This window comes from Ptychodera flava, chromosome 2 (assembly GCF_041260155.1).
Source record: "Ptychodera flava strain L36383 chromosome 2, AS_Pfla_20210202, whole genome shotgun sequence".
In the NCBI taxonomy this organism is placed as follows: Eukaryota; Metazoa; Hemichordata; class Enteropneusta; family Ptychoderidae; genus Ptychodera; species Ptychodera flava.
The window spans coordinates 30,621,838-30,647,353 of record NC_091929.1 but is presented as its reverse complement, the minus strand read 5'-3'; the positions used below and the strand labels follow the sequence as shown (position 1 = coordinate 30,647,353).

Below are 25,516 nucleotides of genomic sequence, written 5' to 3'. Positions count from 1 at the left end.
GGTCAGCTGCTTATATGTGCTTATTTTGAAACATGTGGAGTACATAGACTTTTGGCTGTCTTGTTTAGAACATCTTCTTCGTCACTTATATAGTATACGCATGGTGTAGCACCAATTTTGAAGTTCAAATGCGGAAATTTGTAGGAAACATTTCTCCAATGCCAAACTTTACGCAATACTCGCGTAATATCTCTCTAGATTATCAAAACGAATGGTATAAAGTTTGTTTGAGAAAAGTTTGAACACAAGTCAAAACTTCCAATCCGAGGCTCGCCCTACCTTGACGTCGAAATATTGGTAATATAAGCAGTATTCATTCTCACTTTACACAAAGAGACTTTTGTCGTCAACATCTGTTTGTGCATAACGACATCTCGGAGAGGTAAAGCGAGGGTGACCACTGTCGAATGCGGGTTACGTGGACGAATATTTTCTCTAATTAACAATGGCGTCGTGAATGTTTTCCTGTGGTTTTCAAACGAATTGGTTCAAAGTTGCTCATTGAAATGAACAAAAATGAGTGAAATAATTTCAATTTCTGGGCTCATGTGACTTTATTAACCTTAGGAATTACAGCAATCGATGGCATGATTGGCTTGAAGCTATAGTCACACCAAATAATGAAAATGATGAAGATAATGGCTCATCCTCGGAAACTGAAAGAGGAGTAAGATCAACAAAGTTTATGTAAAAATACATTGGCATCCGTGATATTGAAGGTACCAGTCTGAATACATAAACTTTGCATTGCTTATGCCGTGATAGAAATTTGTCAACACTGGAATATTTTTCAACAAAGTATCGAGATTCAGAGAAGTGTTCATATTGTTCATATTGTTCCCAACAAGAATATTGAAAATTGTGCCAACGCTTTAAGAGCGGTTGGAAATCTCAAAATACATGGAAAAACTACAGTATGATTATCAATGTCAAAGGAGAGGGGTATTTTTTGCATTTATTTATAAAATAGAGGATGTAAATGAAAATAGCAATAAACTTCTAAGAAAGTTTATACTATAGTGATTCTCAATAAATGGACTGTTTTGCAGGACTGCCATGCATTTTTTATTGTGTAGGGATGGTGACATGATCAGTTCAAGGTACTTGAATATAGAACAGTTGACAGCAAAGGTATTTCTATTCTACATTTTTGTTTCACATATTCTAGTTGTTAAGGCTATTAGAGCATTTTTTTATGCTTTTAATGTTGGTAATTTAGTAGTATAGTGTAAACGTTTTGAAATTGTGCCCATGAAGCTGCATAATTTACATTAACATTTCACAGCACTTCGCCGACCTACATTGACACTTTAACATTGTTGCCCACCTTACACTGCCACACAGTATGTGTACGCTTGCTACGTATAAATAACTTTTGTTGACTATGCTCTTTCCCGGGCATCAAGATTCTAATCGACTGGGACTGTCACCTGATTTTGCAATGGGATCTTTTCTATTTTAAAGCTTAAACTCGAATAAACTACTTTAAATACCATAAACACGAAAGTTAATATAATACAATACAGTATCAATTACGCCCTCTACAGATGGTTAATGCACTCTTTTTGGGTATATCTCACTCCATATTGCACTCGCCTTGCGAATTGTGCTATATGTCGTGAACTCCCCTTTCAGCTGGCATTAAGCTTATTGCTCAGCTTTTCCGCAAATTTCTCCGATTTACTCACTCCTTCTAAAATCAATTGGATAGTTCCTTCCATAGATGCAGTTATCTCAGATCAGTTACTCTTTGCCATTCGACAGCATAGAAAACTCAGTCTTTTGGATTCAATACGCCCTTTTACCTAGTTTCCTAGTTCTGATTGTTACAAGAACATTTCCCCCCACGTTCACATTAATGTTCTCCTCAATAGAATCTTCAATTAGCGATTCTAATTTATATCAAATAACTATGATCACTTCCTGGAAAACGCTAATCTTTTGTCAAATACCATTCCAAACCCCTTTCTTGTCCAGTCAACTGAGTAACCCGTCGCTTGTTTACCTTCCAACGATAAGGCATGACCCGATTGAGCTCGTGGTTAAAATCTCGAAGCCTGAATCCATTATATGTCGTGGCGTCACTGTAGTTTGGTATGTCCTTACGCGTCGGTTTCCGTCCAGATTTTCGGATACGGCTCGCAAGCAAATCAATCCTGAGATAATTCATAAACATCGTTCTATCATCACAATATTCTCTGAATGTAGTTGGCGACCCGAGATAACCTAAATTCTCAATCGGATTACCTGTGTCACGAGCTATGCCGGCCATCATATCAAAATTAAACTTCTTGTCAACTGGATCAGGCTCGACTGCTTTTAAATGACGCAGCCAATTCATCGATTCCGTTATTATGAGAGAATGGGGATTCAATGAATTTAAGAAAGGCTTAAAGTAATCCAGAATAGCTGGTACCCCGTAGTAATCAGCCAAATTTGAAGTTGCGATGCGATCGAAACTCTTTCCTTCAATTGTTGGTCCAAGCTGAAAGCAATCGCCGAGGAGAACGTGAAATGAAGTTTGGCCTCTATCAGCAACACCAATAAATTTCTCAATCAGATGAGAGATGTAGCTGCAGTACATTTTTGGTACGCAATTGACATCTGTATACAGACTTGCCTCTAAATAATCCCAACAAGTGAAAGGAAGTTTGTCAGATTCGACTGGGTACACCAGTAATTCCTCACGAAACTGTTGAGCTACCATGCCTATCAGAGACAGTTCCGAAAAAGGAATAGGCTTGACCGAATTGTCACGTAGAGGATTTATACACAGTAGCGTCACGTTTTGAAAAACTGCTTCCTGTTTCTTAGGATCGGAAGAAGGCAGTAAAAGACCACATTTCAAGTACTCCTGTAGTGACTGAAGATGCCGTCTTGGTACGCTATTAATGTAGATCCGCCGACCAGTTGAGCATTTGGGGTCAACAACGGTGCTGACGTTGCGTTGCTCGATAATATGGCCCTTTGGTCCGCCACTTTGTAATGACGTCATCCAAGCCGACCAGATCGATTTGAACTGTTCTAAATCATCTTCCATAACAACCAACTTGCCCTTTGTCTGTACAGCTATAGCGTCTGTATCGGTTGTTATTAAATGCCCAAGAACGCCCTTCAGATATTCATTGTGTTCGTCTGTAATGCATATGGAGTACCATAACTGGACCAACGCATCTGAGACTTCCTTGATATCCCTTGCTGAAAACATCATGTACAAGAATAACACGTTCCGAGCCAGAATATGGACATCACAGTCGTTCATGGTTAATTCCACTTGACCTTTGAACTTATCTGGAAGTGAGGCTACCGTCTTGATTACATTTCTTAGATCACCAACACCAGCAAGTAGAAGGGACAGCTTATCGGGATAATGTCCACTGCTCCATTCATTCTGGTGTAGTTTCAGTAGATCAACTGCAGGTGTGTTGCCAAGGTAATAGATACCAAGGCCGTCCAATTCCTTGGTATCGACATCAACGTGGCGTTGCGAGTGGACTAAAGCCGACGCAAGTGTGATAATGTTGTTTCCTACCTCAACGCATGCATCCTTGTGTTTTGGCCAGTGTTTCTTTTGACAATCTTTATTACAATACCTCGCCGACAGACAAGCAGAACACAGCTTGGCCGATGAAGTTTCTTTACCACAAGCACTGCAAGCGTGTAATTTCTTGGCATACTTACACTCGACCTGAAAAGGTGAAAAGTAACTCCGATTTACTGCAAGATATTTAGGCAAAACTCTGTCGGACGTCAGGACCAGGTGTGTTGAAATGACAGTGAATCCGGTACCTTAACTACTGACCAACTGTACCTCCTCTAATTATAAGTTTTTGCATTGAAAGGATTAGTAGTTTAGATGAAGCAGTACCAATCTCTAGCATATAACAGACAATTAGTTGCCACAAATATATCGCGACTAAGTGTGAATCTCACTAAAATAGTTAAACCTTTACTTCAGTTTACAAGCAATTACCATTAGCTGCATTTCCAAGGCAATTCCAAATTTCGTTGATTGCGCTTGGTCATAATATCGTATGAATATTCTCTGACACTTACAAAGAGAGATCAGCTAAAAATCCTTTATGTATGCACAGAAGGAGACTGGCAGCGTTTTAGAGATGGTACATCGCCACAATAAAGCTGCACTGCTTACCATATACAAGTAGTTTTTAATTTTATACTTTTCCCGAAAGCTGTACGATGAGTTCATCGGATACCAACATTAAGATATGCCAAACTTTGCTGAATTGCGTTTATTCTAACTCTCGAAAATTAAAGTTGGGCAGGAGTTTCATGCACCAACTGCAATTTATACCCTACAGGAGCAGTCCTAAGTCCCTGGTTCTCTCATTCATACTTGTCAACAATAAGTATTAAGATGGAGTTAGTCATTTGTTTTCCATTGAAATTTTTATCACGTAGATTAATTTGCCTTTAGATAAACATGAAAACAGCCTGCCTCTTTAATGTATACCTCAGTTGTCCCTTTAAGTTGATTTCGTCCTTGTTTCCTTTACACGATCAGCATGTTATGGTTTTAGAAGATGTCATGTATGTAACAAGTCATGGTCAATGACATAGTCCCCACTTGGTTAATGAATTTGGAAACCATTGACGGAAATTATGGTGATGTGATACTTGTCAACAGATGTCACGAAAATAGATGTCAAGAAAAATGATGTGTATGAGCAGTTGATATCTGCTGTGTGATTGGAAATAGCTATCTTTGAGAAATAGCTAGGTATGCGATCGATGGTTGCAATGTGGTACATGAGGTCTAAATGCGATAAAGATTGATATAGGTGGACAGATCTAGAAGTCCCTCATGAGGAATATGTCTGTAGGTATTGTACATTTTTCCAAATTGTTGACCTGGCAATGTATGAAACACAGTTTTACAAGTACAAGAGTAAAACTGTGAATGTACTGGGCACAAAGGGAAATACAGGAACGTTAATTATATTTGTCAATGTAATGGCTTTATTGAAAATGGTTTCAGATTCTTGATAAGATTCAGCAATTGTTCATCGTCATGTTACAAAAAATTTCTCTGCATGAAAGGTAGCTGACGTTCCTGTAGTTCACTTTTATTTATTAACACAATCATAAAAACTAACAAATCTGAATTTCCCAAAACTGTATACATTAAACTTTAACTCGGAGATTTGTGAACTGTCATGCTGAAAATTAGGAAATTTCAGTGTCAGATTCAGAATAATTTCCTTGCAAATTTCCTGAGCTGACATTCGTTCTTGCGGTCGATTTTCATTCAGTACAACAATAACAACAAGTCATTGCTGATGACACAGTCCCCACTTGTTAATGGGTAAAATGATTACAAGTCTTTGGAGAGTATAGAGTCCTGTTCATTTAATTGGGTCTGTGATTAAAAATGAGTTCCATGCTGGTGAAAACGTGAAACCAATGTGAGCTACCACCCTAATTACAAAATGTCATTAAATAAGTCAATTAGTAATTAAAAATGACAGGATATTGTCAAACATTTTTGCATTCTATTATAACACTAACTGATTATCACGTGTACCACATTTCATAAACAATACCGCCATGTCAATGAATTGTGTTACAACACTGTGAGATCAACATCTGTACAAAGTTTTATCAAATTGGATAGAGTGTTTCTGGACATACTCTTAATTAGAAAAGTTCTTTTCATATGTAAATTAAATATTAATTAACATGACACTGCATAGTGTCTTTATTCAATGTTAAAGCAATGTGAGCTCAACATCTATAACAAGTTTCATCAAATTTGATGCGGTATTTCTGGACATAGCCCATTAATTAGGAAAGTTCATTAAATATGCTAATTAGCAATGATCTGAATGACACTGATAAATGTCTTCATTCAAATGTTAAAGCAATGTGAGCTCAACATCTGTACAAAATTCCATGAAATTTGATGAATAATTTCTTGACATGACATTAATTAATTGATGCAATACTGACATATCTCATTGTGTGCTATCAGAGCCGTGTGACGAATATCTTTACAAAATTTCATCAAATTTATGGCAGTCGCAGACAGCTCTTTTTCATAAAGTCATTGTCAATGACATAGTCCCCGCTTTATTAATAAAATAGCCGTCACACGGCTATTTCGGATTGTATCACAAAACAAATCTACGTGCATATGCATCTCTGCCTGGCACCCTGAGATATCTACGTGAACGGACGCACGCACGCACGGACACACGCACGGACATCACCAAACCTATTAGTCCCCCAGACGGTGTCCGTGGGGACTAAGAAAGAACGTGCATTTACTAACCATATTTTTCCTGGTACAAAGTACAAGACCTGACATGTTGTAGCTCATTTTTATTCATTAAAACACCATTATCAAAAACAAATATGGCTGTCTAGCAGCCATCTAGGATCATATTGCTAAAGCAATTCAGGTCCAAATGTGTTCTTGTGCCAAAATTGAAAGACATTGGTCAAACCTGTCTGAGAATTGGCTGTAGACATCACATACAGGAAACAAAATCGCGTCATGCGGCCATATTTGATCATATCAAAATAGAAATCGATGTTTACATGTATGACAAGTAGGAAGTAATCCTTTTACCAAATTTGAAAGAAATAATCACATTCCTATGATCAATGAGAGAATGATCTCTGGAGGATATCTGTAATTGGGAAGAATTACTCGTTGATTCACAGTTGTCATTGAAATAAAGCTAAGCCTTCAATTATGAGATGAAAAAGAACAAAAGGTAGATAAGGGGGAGACACAGATAGACAAATAAATAGAAATATTAATATGAAGGCGCAAGCGATCATCGGGGGCTAATATGGGTCATAGAATTAAGCGTCGCCGCTATTGACCATGGACAGAAAGGGACGGCGTAACATCATGAAGGAGGAGTGGGTGCTGTGATGTTCATACTTGTATTCAGGCCGAACACGATTTCAAAATCGATCAAATGTACAACAAACGCGCTAGCCCTTTAGAAAATTCGAGATTTTCATTGATGTGTCAAAGCACACAAACCTCATGTCTGAACTTGTCCTCTTTCATACACTTTCTACGACAATACAGACCAAAATCACACTGCGGACACTTCACAGTCCCTGCACGGCCACAACGCCAACACGCTCCAATAAGAGAATCCATCGCAATATCAGCCTGGGCCTACAGGGAAAAGAGGAGATAATGTAAAAGTTTGGTATAAAATTAGCACAGTCAGCAAGCTGCCACAATAATCACATTATTGAATAAAAATACAGACAACAAAAACAAATACAACATCAACAAAACATAATAACAACATTAACAACAACAAAAACAACAACACCGTATTTCTCCGCGTCAACGTCCAGTTGCCAGAGCGTGTAAATTAACTAAAACTATGGGGCGGGCTGTTTCCCGGTCAACCACCTCTGAAACGTCTGAGCTAATTGGCATATGGGACAGGGAGTTGAAAGCTAACGTCTAATGGTAATTGTAAATGGTTGCGGACCGTCCATGACCCAAATTCACAGCGGTGAAAATAACGGAAAAAAATTGTGAAGTTAGGAATTATTTTTTTTATTTATCATTTCCGTATCTGAAATGAAATTACATAAAGGAAATAAAAATGTACAAAACTGTGCACCATGAAACCCATTGCCCCAAAAATAAAAGAAGACGTGTCTTGACAAGGCGACCTTTTACGACCTCATATACACAGGTTGACAAAGAAATGCTGACTATGTAATTTCTAAAGACCAATTGACCCCACCGATGATGCCGGCCGCAATGTGTTTAGAAGTTGCGAGGTCACCGCTCACGTGATTGAGATGACGTACTGCACAGGCTCGTTCGTCTCTTAAAAGCCAGAAAAATAACGGTTTACGGTTAGTCATTTTGGAAAAAGCTAGAAAAAGGTAATATTTTGGTGAATTTTGAGCGGATTTCTGGTCGTGGTCAGTCCCTAATAACCAAGCTGTCGATAAGTGTTGGCAATTTGTAATTTGGATGGAAACTTTTCGAAATATCGTCAAACAACTTAATTTAACACGATTGGAACTAATGGGATAATTGGATGGTGAAGTAAGGTCATTTTAACCTGCAAATGCAAGCTTATCTGCTTTTCTTTTTTAAGTTACAGACTTGTTTTTATGAGTAATTTGTTATATTGCAAGATTCAGCTATATGGCACCTAACACGTTTGAGAAATTTGAGAAATATGAAGATCCTATTATCCCAAATTAATTCAATCGTGTTAGATTGTAACTCCTCATACGAGGAGATTTTGAAGGACACTTTTGGTATCAGAAACTGAGAAACGCTTTCCCGTCAGAGACTCGAGCAGGCAAAGGGTCATAAAGCATTATTAGTTAGAGCAAGTGTGTAAAAAATTTAATAAATTTATGATTGTGAACACTGTTGATAGAAATTTAGTAATCTATCTTTATTATGTACTTTGAATCAAGAATGACGATTAGTTTTATGCCAATTTCATGCAGTTGTAGTCATAAAATTATGATTGTGATTATTCTTGATAAATCAATATTTCTGTCATTGTTGTTTCCTTACACCCGTACCCAACAGCACTTCAATCCTAAATGATGATCAGTATTTATGCCAAATTCATGCAGTTGTAGCGTAGACCCTCAGAAATATGGACATATAATTACTCTCCATATTTTTAGAGTTGTGAAGAATTGCAGACAGCAGTCAGTGAGCACGATTACAAGTTTAAAGGTCAAGGCAATAAACCAGCTGGTATCATAATAACGTCTTTTCAAGGCACATAATCAAACATTGACCCCGGATATTGACAGGATATAATCCTATATTAACATAAGCAAATACTTAAACAGCGCTTTCAACTGAGCATAACAAACTCTCACATACGAAAATATGACGTTTTGTGTATGTCTAAGCTGTTTCATCTACACACTGTTGGCCAATTCTGTAAGGATTTCTGCTATCAGATAGAAATGGCCCGAGGTTATTTTTGAAGTATTTATAACTTTACACTGCTCTGCTCTGCTGTTTTCATGCATAGGTAAAGTGGAAGCAGTGACCTCATAAAACGAGACTTTGCACGGTGTCTGTACCAACTTTACCTATTCCCAATAACGTGTGTGATAACACTATTATTATTGACGAAAAATTGCCACCTGCGACTTACTACGTAAACTTGAATTCATGTAATCATTTGCACGGGCGGTATGTGATGCAGTCGCCCATTAAGGTTTATTTTTTCTATTGCCCTTACAAGGAACAGACGTTAATGGGCATTTCTGAGAAAGTAAATTGAAAGAGGTTCTGTCTTTTCAACTTTTGATATTGGTCATGTGTAAAATATAGCTCGTCTATCAAAGTTAGAAGATATTAATATAACCGAATGCTAATGAACGTAGAATGATGAATTGTCTTTGTTGCATTGTTTCATATCCCTTACCTTTGACTGTACAACAGTCCGCAACAAAATCGTTCGAAGTACATGAATTATACAAGTCAAACTTGTAAACATTGTGACAAAAGCCTTATCACAAATCCAAATGCACCGTCAAAGGTACCAATAGCTGGGGAAACGCCCTCTAAATTGTCATCGATACTAACTGGTCCACGCATTGTCACTTGGTAAATACTTTGATCGCCGTCATGATAGTGTGGCACAGCCTTGAGAAAGAAAATTCGCCAATAGCGAGCCTTGAGCCTACCTGGAATACAAGGAAACTCCTTCCAAGGGACACTCAAATATCTTGGTGGTTTATATTTTCACCGGGCACGAAAATAGTGAATTCAATCGCGAATACACAAAAAGAACGGTGAAGGAAATACGTTGGTTTACTTGTCACTGGAGTGTCTGATAAGCAGTACAAGTACCTGGCACCACTCGGTACCCAATTGACGCCCTAGTGCGATAACAATATTTGCGTTTTATCAACGATTTACGACAAGGTAGTATGCCGAAAGTATGTATAAAAATAACGCAAGGAGGCTTGAAGCGAAAAAGTGGCACTTATTTCCTCAATCACGGCTACCGGTACACATATTAGTATAGCATGATTACAAGCGCTGGGATAGTTCAGCGCAGAGCGGTCAAGCATCATGGCTCACAATGGACGAATAATTTACATTTTATTCATAAGTGAACAATAGTCAATTTTGTGACACTTGTGACTGTTTGTTGAAGGTAACAGTTGGAAAGAAATGTTTCAAGCTTCAAATTAAAGACACCTTCTTTTCAAATTGAACATATTCATTTTCTGTTTGTCATTTTACCACATCTATGACCAATGAGCATAATAAACAAGTAAAAATTTCATTGCAAGTTTTACACTTTTGCGGAGAAACCCGAAGTTGGAACGTTGCACCTTACAGATGCTGTCGCTTTTTGCTTTAAACAAAATTGAAAGGCGAATGTGTAAAAGGGTACTTGTCTGACGTGTCATACATATATAAATATAGTCATGCGCAGAAGACGCCATCTCATTGTGTTATGTTGAGTCATAGACCCGTGTAGGGATGGGCGTTCGATTTAGGGAGGGAGTTGTCATACTCTCTCTCTCTCTCTCTCTCTCTCTCTCTCTCTCTCTCTCTCTATATATATATATATATATATATATATATATATATATATATATATATATATATATATATATATATATATATATATATAAACTACGCGAACCATCTTTCAAGAATTCCATACTTTTTTAATCTTCCCGTTATTTAAACACTTTTACCACACCAGTAAAGCTAAGACCATTTTCAAACCACGGAGAAAAAAATACAATTTTCGAGTTTTACAAAAACTAAAACGGTGAACATTTTTCTTACTGAAAGAGCTTTAAATGAACCTCCGCAAGTGGTAGAGAAGAAAAGTAATGGAAATAATTGAGCACCTCAAAATCTGTTTCCGATCCGCATTGTACCTACAGGCTTTCTTCTGGCACATGATTGTGATGTCCACTGATAGCCTTTGTTGATGCCTGCACTGAATGATACAAATGATCTTAGGAGAAACAAGACAAGTTAGCATACAAGTCATAGAACTGAACCAAGACGTTGTATATTAAATTATAAGATGTTGTTATTGATTTTATGTGTCAGCTATGTGTTTCTGCTAACTTAGCGCGTGCTGGCATAAGAAACCTTACTTCACTTTTGCAAAACTGTCTATGGTAAAGGCTAAGTGCGGACGCGTTCGGCTGCTTGAATTTAAGTGTACTTTGGCCTAAGGTCGGAATTCTAATAAGATGTTTGATGCTTTCTGGATCTTGTGAAATAATGAATGAATAAATAGCTGCATATGCCTTCGTAGAGAAAAAAATTACAGATAGGTAAATGAATTTTCTAGAGGAATCTTTTGTAACCGGGCACTTATACCAGGCGCCAAAGTAAAAAAATTAATTACACAATCAAGCTTTTTTTAGAGATAGAAAAGATGGAAAATGTATATATAGAGAGGAGGAATTATATATATATATATATATATATATATATATATATATATATATATATATATTATATTATATATATACACATATATACGCATATAGGGTATGCATTTATCATGTAAATACTACATACATACATGCATACATACATACATACATACATACATACATACATACATACATACATACATACATACATACATACATACATACATTACATAAATACATAGAGCCTGGACTTGGATAAATTTACAATCAGCCTCGCTTTCGACATACAGTTGAAAACGAGGTTGAATGTAAATTTTTTCAACTGTGAGCTTGTCTCGAAAATATTTACATTCAGCCTCGCTTTCGACATACAGTTGAAAACGAGGTTGAATGTACATTTTTTCAACTGTAAGCTTATGTCTCGAAAATATTTACATTCAACCTCGTTTTCACTTTGCATACATACAGCTGTAAAATTTTATATACACGTAATACCAACTGCAAAACTTTATATACAGTCTCGTTAACGTTTTCACATAGATGGGACTCGGAAATTTATTTTCACATAGATGGGACTCGGAAATTTACACGCTAGGAAGTTTTATACACAGACTCGGTGGGAAAATTTTACATATACAGACTCGTTCTGAAGAGAGCTATAGCTGAGAAGTTTTATACAAAGACTCGATGGGAAAATTTTACATACAAACTCGTTCTGAAGACACAACACACTTGGAAGTTTTATACACAGACTCGGTGGGAAAATTTTTACATACAGCTAGCTGGGAAGTTTTATACACAGACTCGATGGGAAACTTTTACATACAGACTCGTCTCGGATTAAGTGTAATACCTAGTGATGCTTGTGCTCAGAAAGTGTGATTGAACTCTGCCCGGTATCATACGCGACTAGACCCTAGCAAGACTAAAGCTAATACACACATAGTGCTGGCGCTTGTGCTATTCAAGTGCATTTGAACTTTCTGGTTTATTTTGATCTAGTAAGCTAGCCACAACAATGATCGTGGTATTGCTATCAGGTGAGATCACCATCTGGGCTGCTCGTAGCCTAGCCCCGTGTACATGTCTGTGTGTTCCCGGCGTTATACGGCTGTGGTGGAGGCCGTATAATGCCCGGAACACACAGACCTGTATGCAGGGCTACTCGTCAACCATACAACGATCGTTCACTGAGACCGCTGTAGCCCTGCGTACGATGCTGTGTGTTCTGCTACAGCTAATCGCCCCAGCGATGCTGTGTGTTCCGCTACAGAGCGGGACGCCCCGCTCACCACAGCTGTAGCGATTAGCTGTAGCGGAACACACAGCATCGTACGCAAGGCTAAGACCGCTGCAGTCCGTCATCATCTGTGCAATGAACTTTCGCGGTCTACGCAGTTACGAGAATAAAGACAAAAATTTAATACTGAAATCTTGGTGCCATAAACCCATGCACAATGATGGATGAAAATAAATTTGAGTAAAAAGACAGCAGTTCTTGGTCTTGGACATTCCTCGGGGCATTTGACTCAAGGAGCATGACACGCGAGCATGTAGCTAAGGGACTGGTCAGTTGCTTCAACCAGGGGGGCGGTGGATTCATGGGGGGGGGGGGTTTCACCCTGTTTTTAGCTCACGTGTGTAAACACGTGGGCTAATGTCATAGCGATGTCTGTCTGTCTGTCCGTGTGTGTGTGTGTGTGTGTGTGTGTGTTAGTGTGTGTGTGTGTGTCTGTCTGTCTGTCTGTTTACACGATAACTCAAAAACGCCTGAACGGATTCAAGTCAAATTTGGTACACAGGTACCATATGCTACTTGCAAGAACTGATTAGATTTTGGTTAGTGTGGCTTGCATATTAATGAAGTTATGCAATATCGTTTTTTTTCCGTACAATGGTTTCCCTATGGAGACGGTAATGACAGTGAAGGCATATATCAAGAAATACTGCACAAAATTTCATGAAACTTTTCACAGATGACAATCTAAGAACATTATGATGATACTGTGAGTGTCATGTCAATTATCTTCTCATTTGCATATTTAATGAACTTTTGTTATTAGTGTCATAACTCTGAAATTCCTGCACCAAACGTGATGATACTTGCAACAAATATTGATCTGATATATATCTAATTATACTTAGAAGCATTAGGCAGTGTCAAGTTAATAAATAGCCCATTTGCATATTTTATGAAGGTTTGTAATTAGTCATATAACTCCGATATAACTTCACCAAATGTGATGAAATCTGCTGCAGATACTGATCCGACTGATATCTAACTGTAGTGTAAAGCATTTAGTAGTGTGAAATTAATTAAGGGTTCATTTGCATATTTAATGAACTTTGTAATTAGGTATATAACTCTGAAATTACGGCACCCAAGTCAGTGAAATGGGGTACAGATATTGTTTTCATAAATATCTAATTGTACTGGGAAGCATTTGGCAGTGTCAAGTTAACAAATAGGTCATTTGCATATTTTATGAAGTTTAGTAATTAGTGATATAACTCCAAAATAACTGCACCAAATGTGATGAAATCTGCTGCAGATACTGATCCGACAGATATCTAATTGTGGTGTAGAGCATTTAGTTGTGTGAAGTTAATTAAGGGTTCATTTGCATATTTAATGAACTTTGTAATTAGTGATATTACTCCAAAATTACAGCGTTAAATTTGATGAAACTTGCTACAGATGTTGATCTGATAAATATCCAATCGTACTGAGAAGCATTGAGCAGTGTCAAGTTAGTAATTAGCTCATTTGCAATTTTTATGAAGTCTTCTAATTAGTCATATAACTCCGAAATAACTGAATCAAATGTGATGAAAACTGCTGCACATACTGATACGACAGATATCTAACTGTGTTGTAAAGCATTTAGTAGTGTAAAGTTAATTAAGGTTCATTTGCATATTTAATAAACTTTGTAATTAGGTATATAACTCTGAAATTTCGGCACTAAAATTTGTGAAACGTGCTACAGATATTGATCGATAAAAAATTAATTGTGCTATGAATCATTGAACAGTGTCAAGTTAATTTAGGGTTTATTTGCATATTCAATGAACTTTGTAATTAGTGACATTACTCTAAAATTACAGCATAAAATTAAATAAAACGTGCTACAAATGTTGATCTGATGGATATCTAATTGTCCCATACAGCATTGAGCAGTGTCAAGTTAATTAACAGCTCATTTGCATATTAAATAAAGTTTTGTAATTAGTGATTAAACTCTGAGAGTACTGTGCGAAGTTTAAAAAAACCTGCTACATATAGTGATGACATATATCTCATTGTTCTGTGAAGCGTACAACTATTAATGAACCTGGTGTAAAACACGTGAGCATATTCAGTTCATATCTGGTTGACTTTGTGATGGGGTCACCATGTTTTTGAAATGCCCAATTGGGGGGGGGGGGGGGGTCAGTGTGTTTTTCAAGTTCAACAAGGGCTCATACTTGCATAAAATGCATTGTGACAGCCAAAAATTTCAGCATTGAGTTGCATTTTTTGGCGCGCCCTTGGACGTTTCTTTAATAATAATAAGACATATTTTCAGAGCCCTGTCCTAGTACAAAACTTTATGATATATATATATATATATATATATATATATATATATATATATATATATATATATATATATATATATATATATATATATATTTGAGATATCTGTATGTTTAAAATTTTTCGGCGCGCCCTTGGGCGCATTTCTTTAAAATATCAAACATATTTTTCAGCATGCCCTTCATATGAAAAGCATGGCAAGTTCCTGATACTTTTCTGTATTCTCTATGAGAATTAAGTATAAGAAAGCAACATGCAATAATATTTCAATCACATTTTCCTTACAACAGTTCTGAACATCTGCTTATGCATAAAGAGAGTTGGAATACATACAGCTCATTCAAAATACTGTACTCAAACTTTAGAATTGACACTTTTAAGTTCCTATCTTACATGACACCAATTTCATTAAAACACAGAATGACTAATTGTTGAAAATATACCGCCAAAATTATATATATATATATATATATATATATATATAATATATATATATATATATATATATATATATTATATATATATATATATATATATATATATATATATACACTGAATTATTCAATTTATATTCCACCTTTTGTTTTACCTTTGTTTCACACAGGGGGTCACCCTGTTTTCGAAAGTTGGAATGTGGGGTCACCCTGTTTTCGAAAGTTGGAATGGGGGTTCAGCCACTTCTTGACATCGACAAAAAATAATCCACCCCCGGCCGAAGAAACTGACCAGTCCCTTACAATGGTTTTGTTTATTGTGTTTACGAGAATTAGAAATGATCAGACACTCAAATTCAACAGTAAATCAGCGACGCTCAACCGACAGAGTATATGAGATTCATTGAAGACGGCATGGAGGTCGCAAGAGATCTCTTTCTACTTCCATGCCATGTTCAATGAATCTCATATACTCTACCGGCTGAGTTTAGCTGATTGATTGGTGAATTAAAATGTCTGATCATTTCTAATTCTCGTAAACACAACCAAGCACCACCGCCATACTCGAATACTCCTTGCGTCGAATGCCCCGAGGAAAGTCCAAGACCAAGAATTGCTGTCTTGTTACCCACATTTGCCTTCATCCATAATTGTGCATGGGTTTATGGCACCAAAATTTCCAAATTAAAATTTTGTCTTTATTCTCTTAACTCTGAAGACCACGCCAAGCGCCTATCCTTTTTTCTACGAACACGGAACAGCCTAGATCAGTGGTGATCTCTACAGATAGCAATACCACGGTCATTGTTGTCGCTAGCACAAAATAAACCATAAAGTTCAAATGCACTTGAATAGCACAAGCGCCAGCACTATGCGCGTGTTTAATAGCTTTAGTCTTGCCAGGGTCTAGCCGCAAAAAAAGGTAGCTCACGGCCGGTCGGCGGCCGGGCTGTGCGTGGTCTTTTTAGTCCCCACGGACACCGTCCGGGGGGACTTATAGGTTTGGTCATGTCCGTGCGTGCGTGCGTGCGTCCGTGCGTGTGTGCGTGCGTGCGTCCGTCCGTCCGTCCGTCCGTTCACGCAGATATCTCAGAGATGCCTGGAGCGATTTCATTCAAACTTGGTACAAGGATTACTTCAGATGTCATACAGATGCACGTCAATTTGTTTTGTGATACGATCCAATATGGCCGCCAGGCGGCCATTTTATTACGATTTTTTCATGTACAGAGCCATAACTCAGGCATGTTTCAACTGATTTTATTCAAAGTTGGTACAAGGACATTGACCTAATGTCATAGATATGCACATCAATTTGTTTTGTGATACGATCCAATATGGCCGCCAGGCGGCCATGTTATTACGATTTTTTCATGTACAGAGCCATAACTCAGGCATGTTTCAACCGATTTTATTCAAAGTTGGTACAAGGACATTGACCAATGTCATAGATATGCACGTCAATTTGTTTTGTGATACGATCCAATATGGCGGCCATTTTATTACGATTTTTTCATGTACAGAGCCATTACTCAGGCATGTTTCAACCGATTTTATTCAAAGTTGGTACAAGGGTATTGACAAATGTCATAGCTGTGCACGTCAATTTGTTTTGTGATACGATCCAAAATGGCCGCTGTGCGGCCATTTATTTCGATTTTTTCATGTACAGAGCCATAACTCAGGCATATGTCAACCGATTTTATTCAAGTTGGTACAAGGACATTGACCTATGTCATACATATGCACTCTATCTGTTTGTGATACGATCCAATATGGCCGCCAGGCGGCCATTTTATTACGATTTTTTCATGTACAGAGCCATTTCTCAGGCATATCCGCATGTTTCAACCGATTTTATTCAAAGTTGGTACAAGGACATCGACCAATGTCATAGCTATGCACATCAATTTGTTTGTGATGCGATCCAATATGGCCACTGTGCGACCATTTTGTTACGATTTTTCATGTCCTGAACCATAACTCAGACATGTATCAAGCGAATTCATTCAAAAGTATTTTTATCACAGACCTAATGAAGAGGACTCTATCCTCTCTGAGGACCTGTAATCAAATACGCATTAACAAGTGGGGACTGTGTCATCAACGATGACTTGTTCTAACATGTTGCTGTGCAGCACCGGCCGCTACAGGCCAGCGCTGCAAAGAAAACAGGTCAGAAAAGCCAGCGCATGGCATATGGGCTACAATAATTGCACCTAGCCTGGGTCATTCTTAGCCCTGCCATGGTACCTTCTTAGCTCCATGGCCCTGCGTACGATACTGTGTTTTCCCAGCGAGGCGCGAGAGGCCTCCCGTCCAGCACCTTCAACGCTGGGAACGCGGAGCATCGTAGGCTGGACCACTAGGAGGGCCGTAGTAAAAATTGAATATTTCTTTGGTCTTGTGAAACACACAAGCCCTGCTATGTGCAGCAGTGTTAACACAACGTCTTTAATGTAAATCCACTTTCGACCGACATTATATGAACATTTGGAAGTCACTATCATATTTCGAAAACGAGGGTGTATATATATAAATTTCCGAGTCCCATCTATGTGAAAATAAATTTCCGAGTCCCATCTATGTGAAAACGTTAACGAGACTGTATATAAAGTTTTGCAGTTGGTATTACGTGTATATAAAATTTTACAGCTGTATGTATGCAAAGTGAAAACGAGGTTGAATGTAAATATTTTCGAGACATAAGCTTACAGTTGAAAAAATGTACATTCAACCTCGTTTTCAACTGTATGTCGAAAGCGAGGCTGAATGTAAATATTTTCGAGACAAGCTCACAGTTGAAAAAATGTACATTCAACCTCGTTTTCAACTGTATGTCGAAAGCGAGGCTGATTGTAAATTTATCCAAGTCCAGGCTCTATGTATTTATGTAATGTATGTATGTATGTATGTATGTATGTATGTATGTATGTATGTATGTATGTATGTATGTATGTATGTATGTATGTATGTATGTATGTATGTATGTATGTATGTATGTATGTATGTATGTATGTATGTATGTATGTATGTATGTATGTATGTATCTGTGTTTGTTTATATGTATGTATAGTGTGTGTGTTTATGCATGTTTTTGCGAATGTATGTGTGCACATACGTATGTATGTATGTATGTATGTATGTATGTATGTATGTATGTATGTATGTATGTATGTATGTATGTATGTATGTATGTATGTATGTATGTATGTATGTATGTATGTATGTATGTATGTATGTATGTATGTATGTATGTATGTATGTATGTATGTATGTATGTATGTATGTATGTATGTATGTATGTATGTATGTATGTATGTATGTATGTATGTATGTATGTATGTATGTATGTACGTATTTATGCATGTATGTATGTATTCTACATGTATAAATGCATACCCTATATGCGTATATATATGTATGCATACACGTATATGTATGCATACATAAACTTATGTATGACCAATGTATATGTGTGTTTGTATGTAGTATATATATATATATTAATTCCCCTCTATATTCATATCCTCAGTAGCTGTTCTATCTCTAAAATAAGGCTGATTATGTAAATTCTTTTTTTTACATTTGGCGCCTCGTACACTTAAACTGCCCTTCTTTAAATGGCCAGTTAACTAAACCCGACCCAATTTCATATCACACAATCAACAAATCAGGAAAGAATGATTATCATACAATTGCGTTGCAGTTTATATAAGGTTTATTTCACTACAACTAAAATCTCTACCACTAATGATAATAATAATAAAAGAATAAAACACTGGTCTACAATGATTAAAACTAATAGCAGTATTACTGGAAAATAATTTCCAGGCGCAAAATCTAAAGTTCATCCACAATAATCAAGTTTCGGATAATTCTAAAATGCTGTTGTCTAGGTTCATTCACTTAGCTATTGCCCGTATAGTTGTACAATGGTTGCTGCTTGAGTTGTTGGTCAATGTCCGTCCTGTCACTATGACGATGACAGTCTATCCAATAGGAAACTACGTTACACACACAGAGTCCTTCCAGACGATCCTCCCTGGGGATTTGGTATTCCAACCCTGGTAGCAATAATCGAGTTGATGATTGACACGAACACTTCCAGGCACTCCTTGTTGGCTCTTCACTCAGGCCACACAATAGGAACACACGCAGTCTATCAACAATCATTATTGGATCTTCTCTGTAAACAGTCATGTACAAGACCAATGGCAATTATGTAAGCGTTTCCTTCTGTTTACACAATCTCATTCAGGATGAGACTAAGTCAACATGATAGCAAATACACTGTACAAAAATCCCATTGAAACAAAGAACTAAGAATCACAGAAAATTTCCTTCAAAATCAGAAAACCCAAATTTCAACATGTTAAATAAAACTTCAATACTTATAAAACAAATCAATCTATCGAATCAAACTAACTACAGAATAACAACTTAGAAACTTTTCCACATTAATTGGAAAAACACATGGTCCTTCTACGTTTCGACTTGAAGGATGTGTCTTACACTTTGAGACTTTTAAAAGTTCATTGCTTTCAATACCAAAGTATTCAAATACACATACCTGTAATCACAGTCATGTAAAAGACCAACCACGTTGTCTTGGAATTTTTTCTTGGTAGTAAAACGGATAATAATTTCTAAACGTACGTCCACACCAAAATACTGTCTTCAAGCAGTGAAAATCAGTAGAGCATTGCAATGCATTGTGGGTGAAGACGCTATCAATGAAATTCCACACATGTGTCATCACACTCAAACAACACACAGTAGACCTAATCACATGACTTACAATCGTAACGGAGTTACATCTGTCCATTTATTACATTCGCCTTTTGAAATAACATCCTTTAAATGTTTGATGAACAGATTTTGAAACAGAGTACTAATATTTCATCACAACTAATATCTCAAAATAAGATTTAAATTACTTCATCAGAGAACAAACTCCTCTCTTGCACCACCTTTGATGACTTAAAATCAAAATTTTTAAACACAAAAAGAGGTATAGCTACTGTAAGAAAACAATCGACGAATACAGGATTGTTCAAAAGCATTTGATACCTATAATATTATACGTTACATGCAACATTTTTAACCGATTTGTTTCAAGTTCGAAAAGTATTATGGATTCTCTGATTGGTGCGTGTTGTTACAATGTAACAAATATCTGCTCTGACGAATGTGAGTACAGTACAGCACCATTTGCCACATAAAAGTGCCTCCATTTATGCTCGTATGCACAATTTATATTGAAGTTCTACTTTCCTATCATTGTACATTTATATCTTGAGGATAAGAATGGTATTCTTTCAACAAACTATACAATTTGCATTTATATCACTAATTAAACGCCGGACAGTGTCCATTCCAGAGATCGAACGAATCCTGCTATTTGTGTGACCCGTCGAATATTCATCTTCCAACGATGAGGGACAACATGATTCAGCTCACGTGTGAAATCCCGGAGTTTGAGTCCATTGTACCAAATGACATCTTTGAACTTTGGGATATCCCCACGTGAAGGATGGTTTCTGGAACCCCGCATCTTATGCGCCAGGAAATTACTTCTTAGATAAGCAATAAACGGTTTGGTCATATCGCAGTATTCTATGTATGTAGCCAGTGACAAGTAATACTGAATGACACTAGAGGGCGCATTTCTCCATCCAGGCTTGTTGTCTTTATTTAAAAGTATGGAAACACCAGTGTCCTTTTTAATTAAAGGTATCTTGTTGGTTTGCTTCACTTCTAACAGATGTTTAAATGGACTCAACCCGTGAGCCCACATATTTTTCTCCCAATTAATCAATTCTATGGTGATCACAGAGTGGGGATTTGTGGAATTCAAGAATGGCTTGAAATAATCGAGAACAGCTGGAACTCCGTAGTAATCAGCAATATTGGATGTTATAACGCGATCATAAGTATTTATTTCAAAGTTTGTCTTCAGTTGAAAACAGTCACCGAGCAGAACTCGAAATGACACGCAATCTTCAAGTACTGAGAGGGTGAACTTCTCTATCGTATCAGATAAATAGCTGCAGTACATTGTGGATATACAATCTTCATTGGATTTATATGCCACGTCAATGTAATCCCATCCTCTGAAAGGAGATGTGTCAGCTTGTATTGGATATATCAATTGTTCGTGTACGAATAAATTTGACATCTTCCACTCTGTATTACGGTTTTCTTGTTTCAGGGATTTATTATAAAGGAAATTTTTGCACAGCAGGGTAACATTCTGAAACTTTGCGTTGCGCTTCCTTGGGTCGGAAGAAGGTAGCATTATACCGCTTTCGTACCACTCTTCTAATGATTTGCTATGGCGTTTAGGGACGCAGTACCTGTGAAAATGCCATCCTTCCGCAGAGTTGTCATCTAGAGCAATGCTTACACGCCTCTGCTCGTTGATATGGATTTTTGGACCGCCGTTTACTAATGACTTCAACCACGCTGACCAGGTTGACTGCAACTGCTTCAGATCTGTCTCTGAGATATCTATCTTACCAGACGTTTTCTTGGCCAATGTTTTACATCGATGGTACACAGAGTCTCAGAATGTCAGCAGGTATTGGTTGTGTTCATCTACAATGCATACCGAATACCAAAGTTGAACCAAAGTGTCTGATGTGAACTTGGCGTCGTCTGTCGTGCATATCATATACAAGAACAATAAGTCCTTGGCCAGTATATGAGCATCATAGTCGTTTAAGGTGAATTCAATTCCACCTTTAAACTCTTTGGGAAGAGAGGCTACAGTCTTGATGACGTTTCTGAGGTCGCCTACCCCAGCAAGAAGAAGAGATAATTTTTTAGGATAATCGCCACCACTCCATTCATTCTGTTGCAGTTTTAACAGATCAATTGCAAGGGTGTTGCCCCAGTAATAGATACCGATACTTGGATACTTTGTTAATCCAGGATTGCGTTGACCCACTTTCCCAGCCATCGCCACGTATATAATTTGATCTTGCAGCTGCAAACACACGTGCCTGTGATTCCGCCAGTCTTTCGTCTGGCAGTCCTTGTCGCAATATTGTACCGATAGACAGCCAGAACACTGCTTCGTTGTCGGCGACGTCTTGGTACAGAATGTACACGAGCGCATTTTCTTGGCGTACTTGCATTCGATCTGATATGGGGAAAGTAACGTAAAAATATTAAATATTTGTAAATACAGACTTCTATTATGGCTCGACACATGCATTCGTGTTATATTTACGCTATCGAGAAAAAATTACATCTGACGATGTCGCGAGATATAATATCATCACTGGTTGAGACCAAAAAAAAAAACTTCCGATAAGTGCATTAGCGATACTCCGACGATCAGACTTCAAATCATGTGACAAATATGTAATATTTCAATGATTATAGCGTGAATTGAATTTAAATACAAAATCGTCGACAAAATTTTAATAATTCTCCCTTGTTTATTTGGTGTACGAATCTGAATATTGGTTTGTTCCAGTTAACCAGTGAAGGAGCCAACATATTTCCAACACCGTCAAGAGTACAAGTTAGCATAAGTCGCACTTGAATATCAAGTTGTTGGGCAGTGTCAGTGACATCATTTAATTTCATTTTTGTTCACTTAAGTTAGTCACCTGTACTATAGTTGTCCATCGATTGATATTTACTTGTTATGTACGCGCACAGAACCGCCAACGATACAGTGTGACTGGCAGGGCTCACTCAACCTTTTTTTTACCATATTTGGATGACGTATGCAAATTTGCAGTGACCGAGAAATCTAAAATAGTTGTGTCACCCGACCTTAAATCCAAATAGCATTGTAACAATCAAGTTGGCGGATGGCAATGAAAGCACTTTCATTAACACTATGTCTATTTGTATGAAATAGAAAATGCTTACCGAGGGGATTAAATTCTCGGTACCCTAAATAGATTTGCCACCTAAGTGAGTCGTGAAAGTCTCAGGCTTTCGAACGGTTCAATATGGCGGATTTCTACGGGTACAACCGAATTCCCTTATGAGGGTCTATGGTTCAATTACATAAAATTACGGAAGCCCAAGAAAAGTTTAGGTCATACATGAATTTCATACCAGAAATACATAAAAAGTTGAAAAGATATATGAGTTTTGCTATTATGATGAACAAACAAAACTGTTTGCCATGAAAACGATTAATTTGCGTAAAAATTATATTTACAACACTATTTGAATCTGTTTCTTGCTGTGGTGAGAAGGTCGTTTTTAACCATAATGAATAATGCATTTAATGCCCTGCATTTTGCCACCTTCGCACAAAAGACAAGCTTTTTGCAGGAGCGAAAAAGTGCAAAATAATTAATGCTAACACAAACAGGATCAATGTCAGTTTTATCATGTCAAACCATACAATTTTGTTCGGATTTCTATTTACGTCTTGACATTTTCATATTTATAACTTAATGACTCGATTACATATTATTGGGTAATGATCGACTTCGTAAACACCGAAGGAGCACATTACTGGTCTTTCGTTCGAGGTTTTAAGTGACAGTGTCGCTATCTTATAAATTACTTCGGTACATTTGTGTTCCATAGAGCTAGTTTGCATGTTGTTCCAGTCAGTGAAATATGCTAAACACGGTCTCGTGTGCGACATTATCGGTCGTCAGATCTCTACTATTTTCCTGCTTGTAGATATAACAGTAAATGTTTCGCAAAATGATTTATATTACATTCGAGACATTTTTGTCTTTAGCACATGTATATGAGATGTCTAAACGTTAGATGGAAATAAAACGCCGATGATGATGACTCAACGTGTTTCAGAACGCAGAACAACACATGAACAACTTCGCACTATAAAGAAAATAACCGAAATAATTTTTAAAATGGCAAATTGGACGATACAAATACCTGCGGCCCACTTACCTCATGTCGAAATTCGTCGTCTTTTAAACACTTCTTACCGCAATACAGACCAAAGTCACATTGAGGGCATTTCACTTTACCCGTGCTCCACAACGCCAACATGCGCCAATCAGAGAATCCATAATTTTGTTTACAACCTGAAACAAATCAGTTAAACATATTGCATGTAACGTATACTACTATAGGTGTCAAGTGCTTTTGAACAATCCTGTTATAGTCGACGTTTCATTCCTTTTCATGAATATTTGAAACGTTAATCGACAAGACTATTTTATGGAGGACAAGTAATTTGCTTAAACTGCACTTGCAATTGAGCGCAACAAACTCGCACATACGTAAAATATGACGTTTTGTGTATGTGTAAGCTGTGTCATCTACACTATGATGGCCAATTCTGTTGGGATTTCTGTGATCACATAGAAATGAACCAAGGTTACTTTTAAAGTATTCATACCTTAACACCGCTCCCCGTTTTTTATGCTCATGTAAAGTGTGTGCAGTCACCGTAAAAAGAGTGATTTTATACGGTAACTGCATCTACTTTGCCTAGGCCCGTGAACGTGTGTGATAACATTACACTTATTTACGAAATATTGCCACCTACAGTATAAACTATTTGATATAACCGCCCGTTAGGGTTTGGTTTTCCTATCGCCCTTACTGTAAACAGGCGTTAATGGTCTGTTCTTCAACCTTTGCTCCTTCAATAACGTCACAATTCTGCGAAAGCAAATTGAAAGAGATTCTGCCGTTACAATATTTCGATGTGTTTTAATGTGTAAAAAGTAACTCGTCTATCAAAGTTAGAAGAGATTACTTTAACCATTTGCTAATGAACTTAGAATGATGAATTGTCTTTGTCATATTGCTTAATATCTCTGACCTTTGTTACGCAAGACATTTGTTCGAAGTACATAAATTATTGAAATCAAACTTGTACACCTTGTAATAACAGCCTTAGCAAAAATCCAAATACCCTGTCAAAGGTATCAAAAACGGAAAAAACCACCCTCTAAATTTCACCGATACTAACTGGCCTATGGCCACTGTTCTTGGTAAAATACTTTAATTGACCGTCTTAGTAGTGCAGCACAGTCGTGGGAAAGAAAATGTACAACGAATCTTCAACTTACCTGAAATACCAAGGAAACTCGTTCCTACTGACACTCAAATATCTTGGTGATATATATTT

General features: G+C 37.2%; 1 protein-coding gene and 1 long non-coding RNA gene across 2 annotated transcripts; both read right to left on the bottom strand.

Moving 5' to 3' along the window:
- Positions 1 to 529: 529 nt before the first annotated feature.
- LOC139118924 (uncharacterized) lies at positions 530 to 9,883 on the bottom strand. The gene is made up of 3 exons (XM_070682494.1): positions 9,682 to 9,883; positions 7,019 to 7,159; positions 530 to 3,688 (listed from the first exon to the last, which is right to left on the bottom strand). The coding sequence occupies exons 2-3, from the start codon at positions 7,139 to 7,141 to the stop codon at positions 1,934 to 1,936; spliced, it is 1,878 nt and encodes a 625-aa protein (XP_070538595.1). The 5' UTR covers positions 7,142 to 7,159; positions 9,682 to 9,883; the 3' UTR covers positions 530 to 1,933.
- A 9,697-nt stretch (positions 9,884 to 19,580) lies between these two features.
- LOC139118917 (uncharacterized) lies at positions 19,581 to 24,455 on the bottom strand. Its single transcript, XR_011548818.1, has 3 exons — positions 24,325 to 24,455; positions 20,000 to 22,573; positions 19,581 to 19,615 (listed from the first exon to the last, which is right to left on the bottom strand). It is a non-coding gene; the product is annotated as an uncharacterized lncRNA (long non-coding RNA).
- Between the last annotated feature and the right edge of the window lie 1,061 nt (positions 24,456 to 25,516).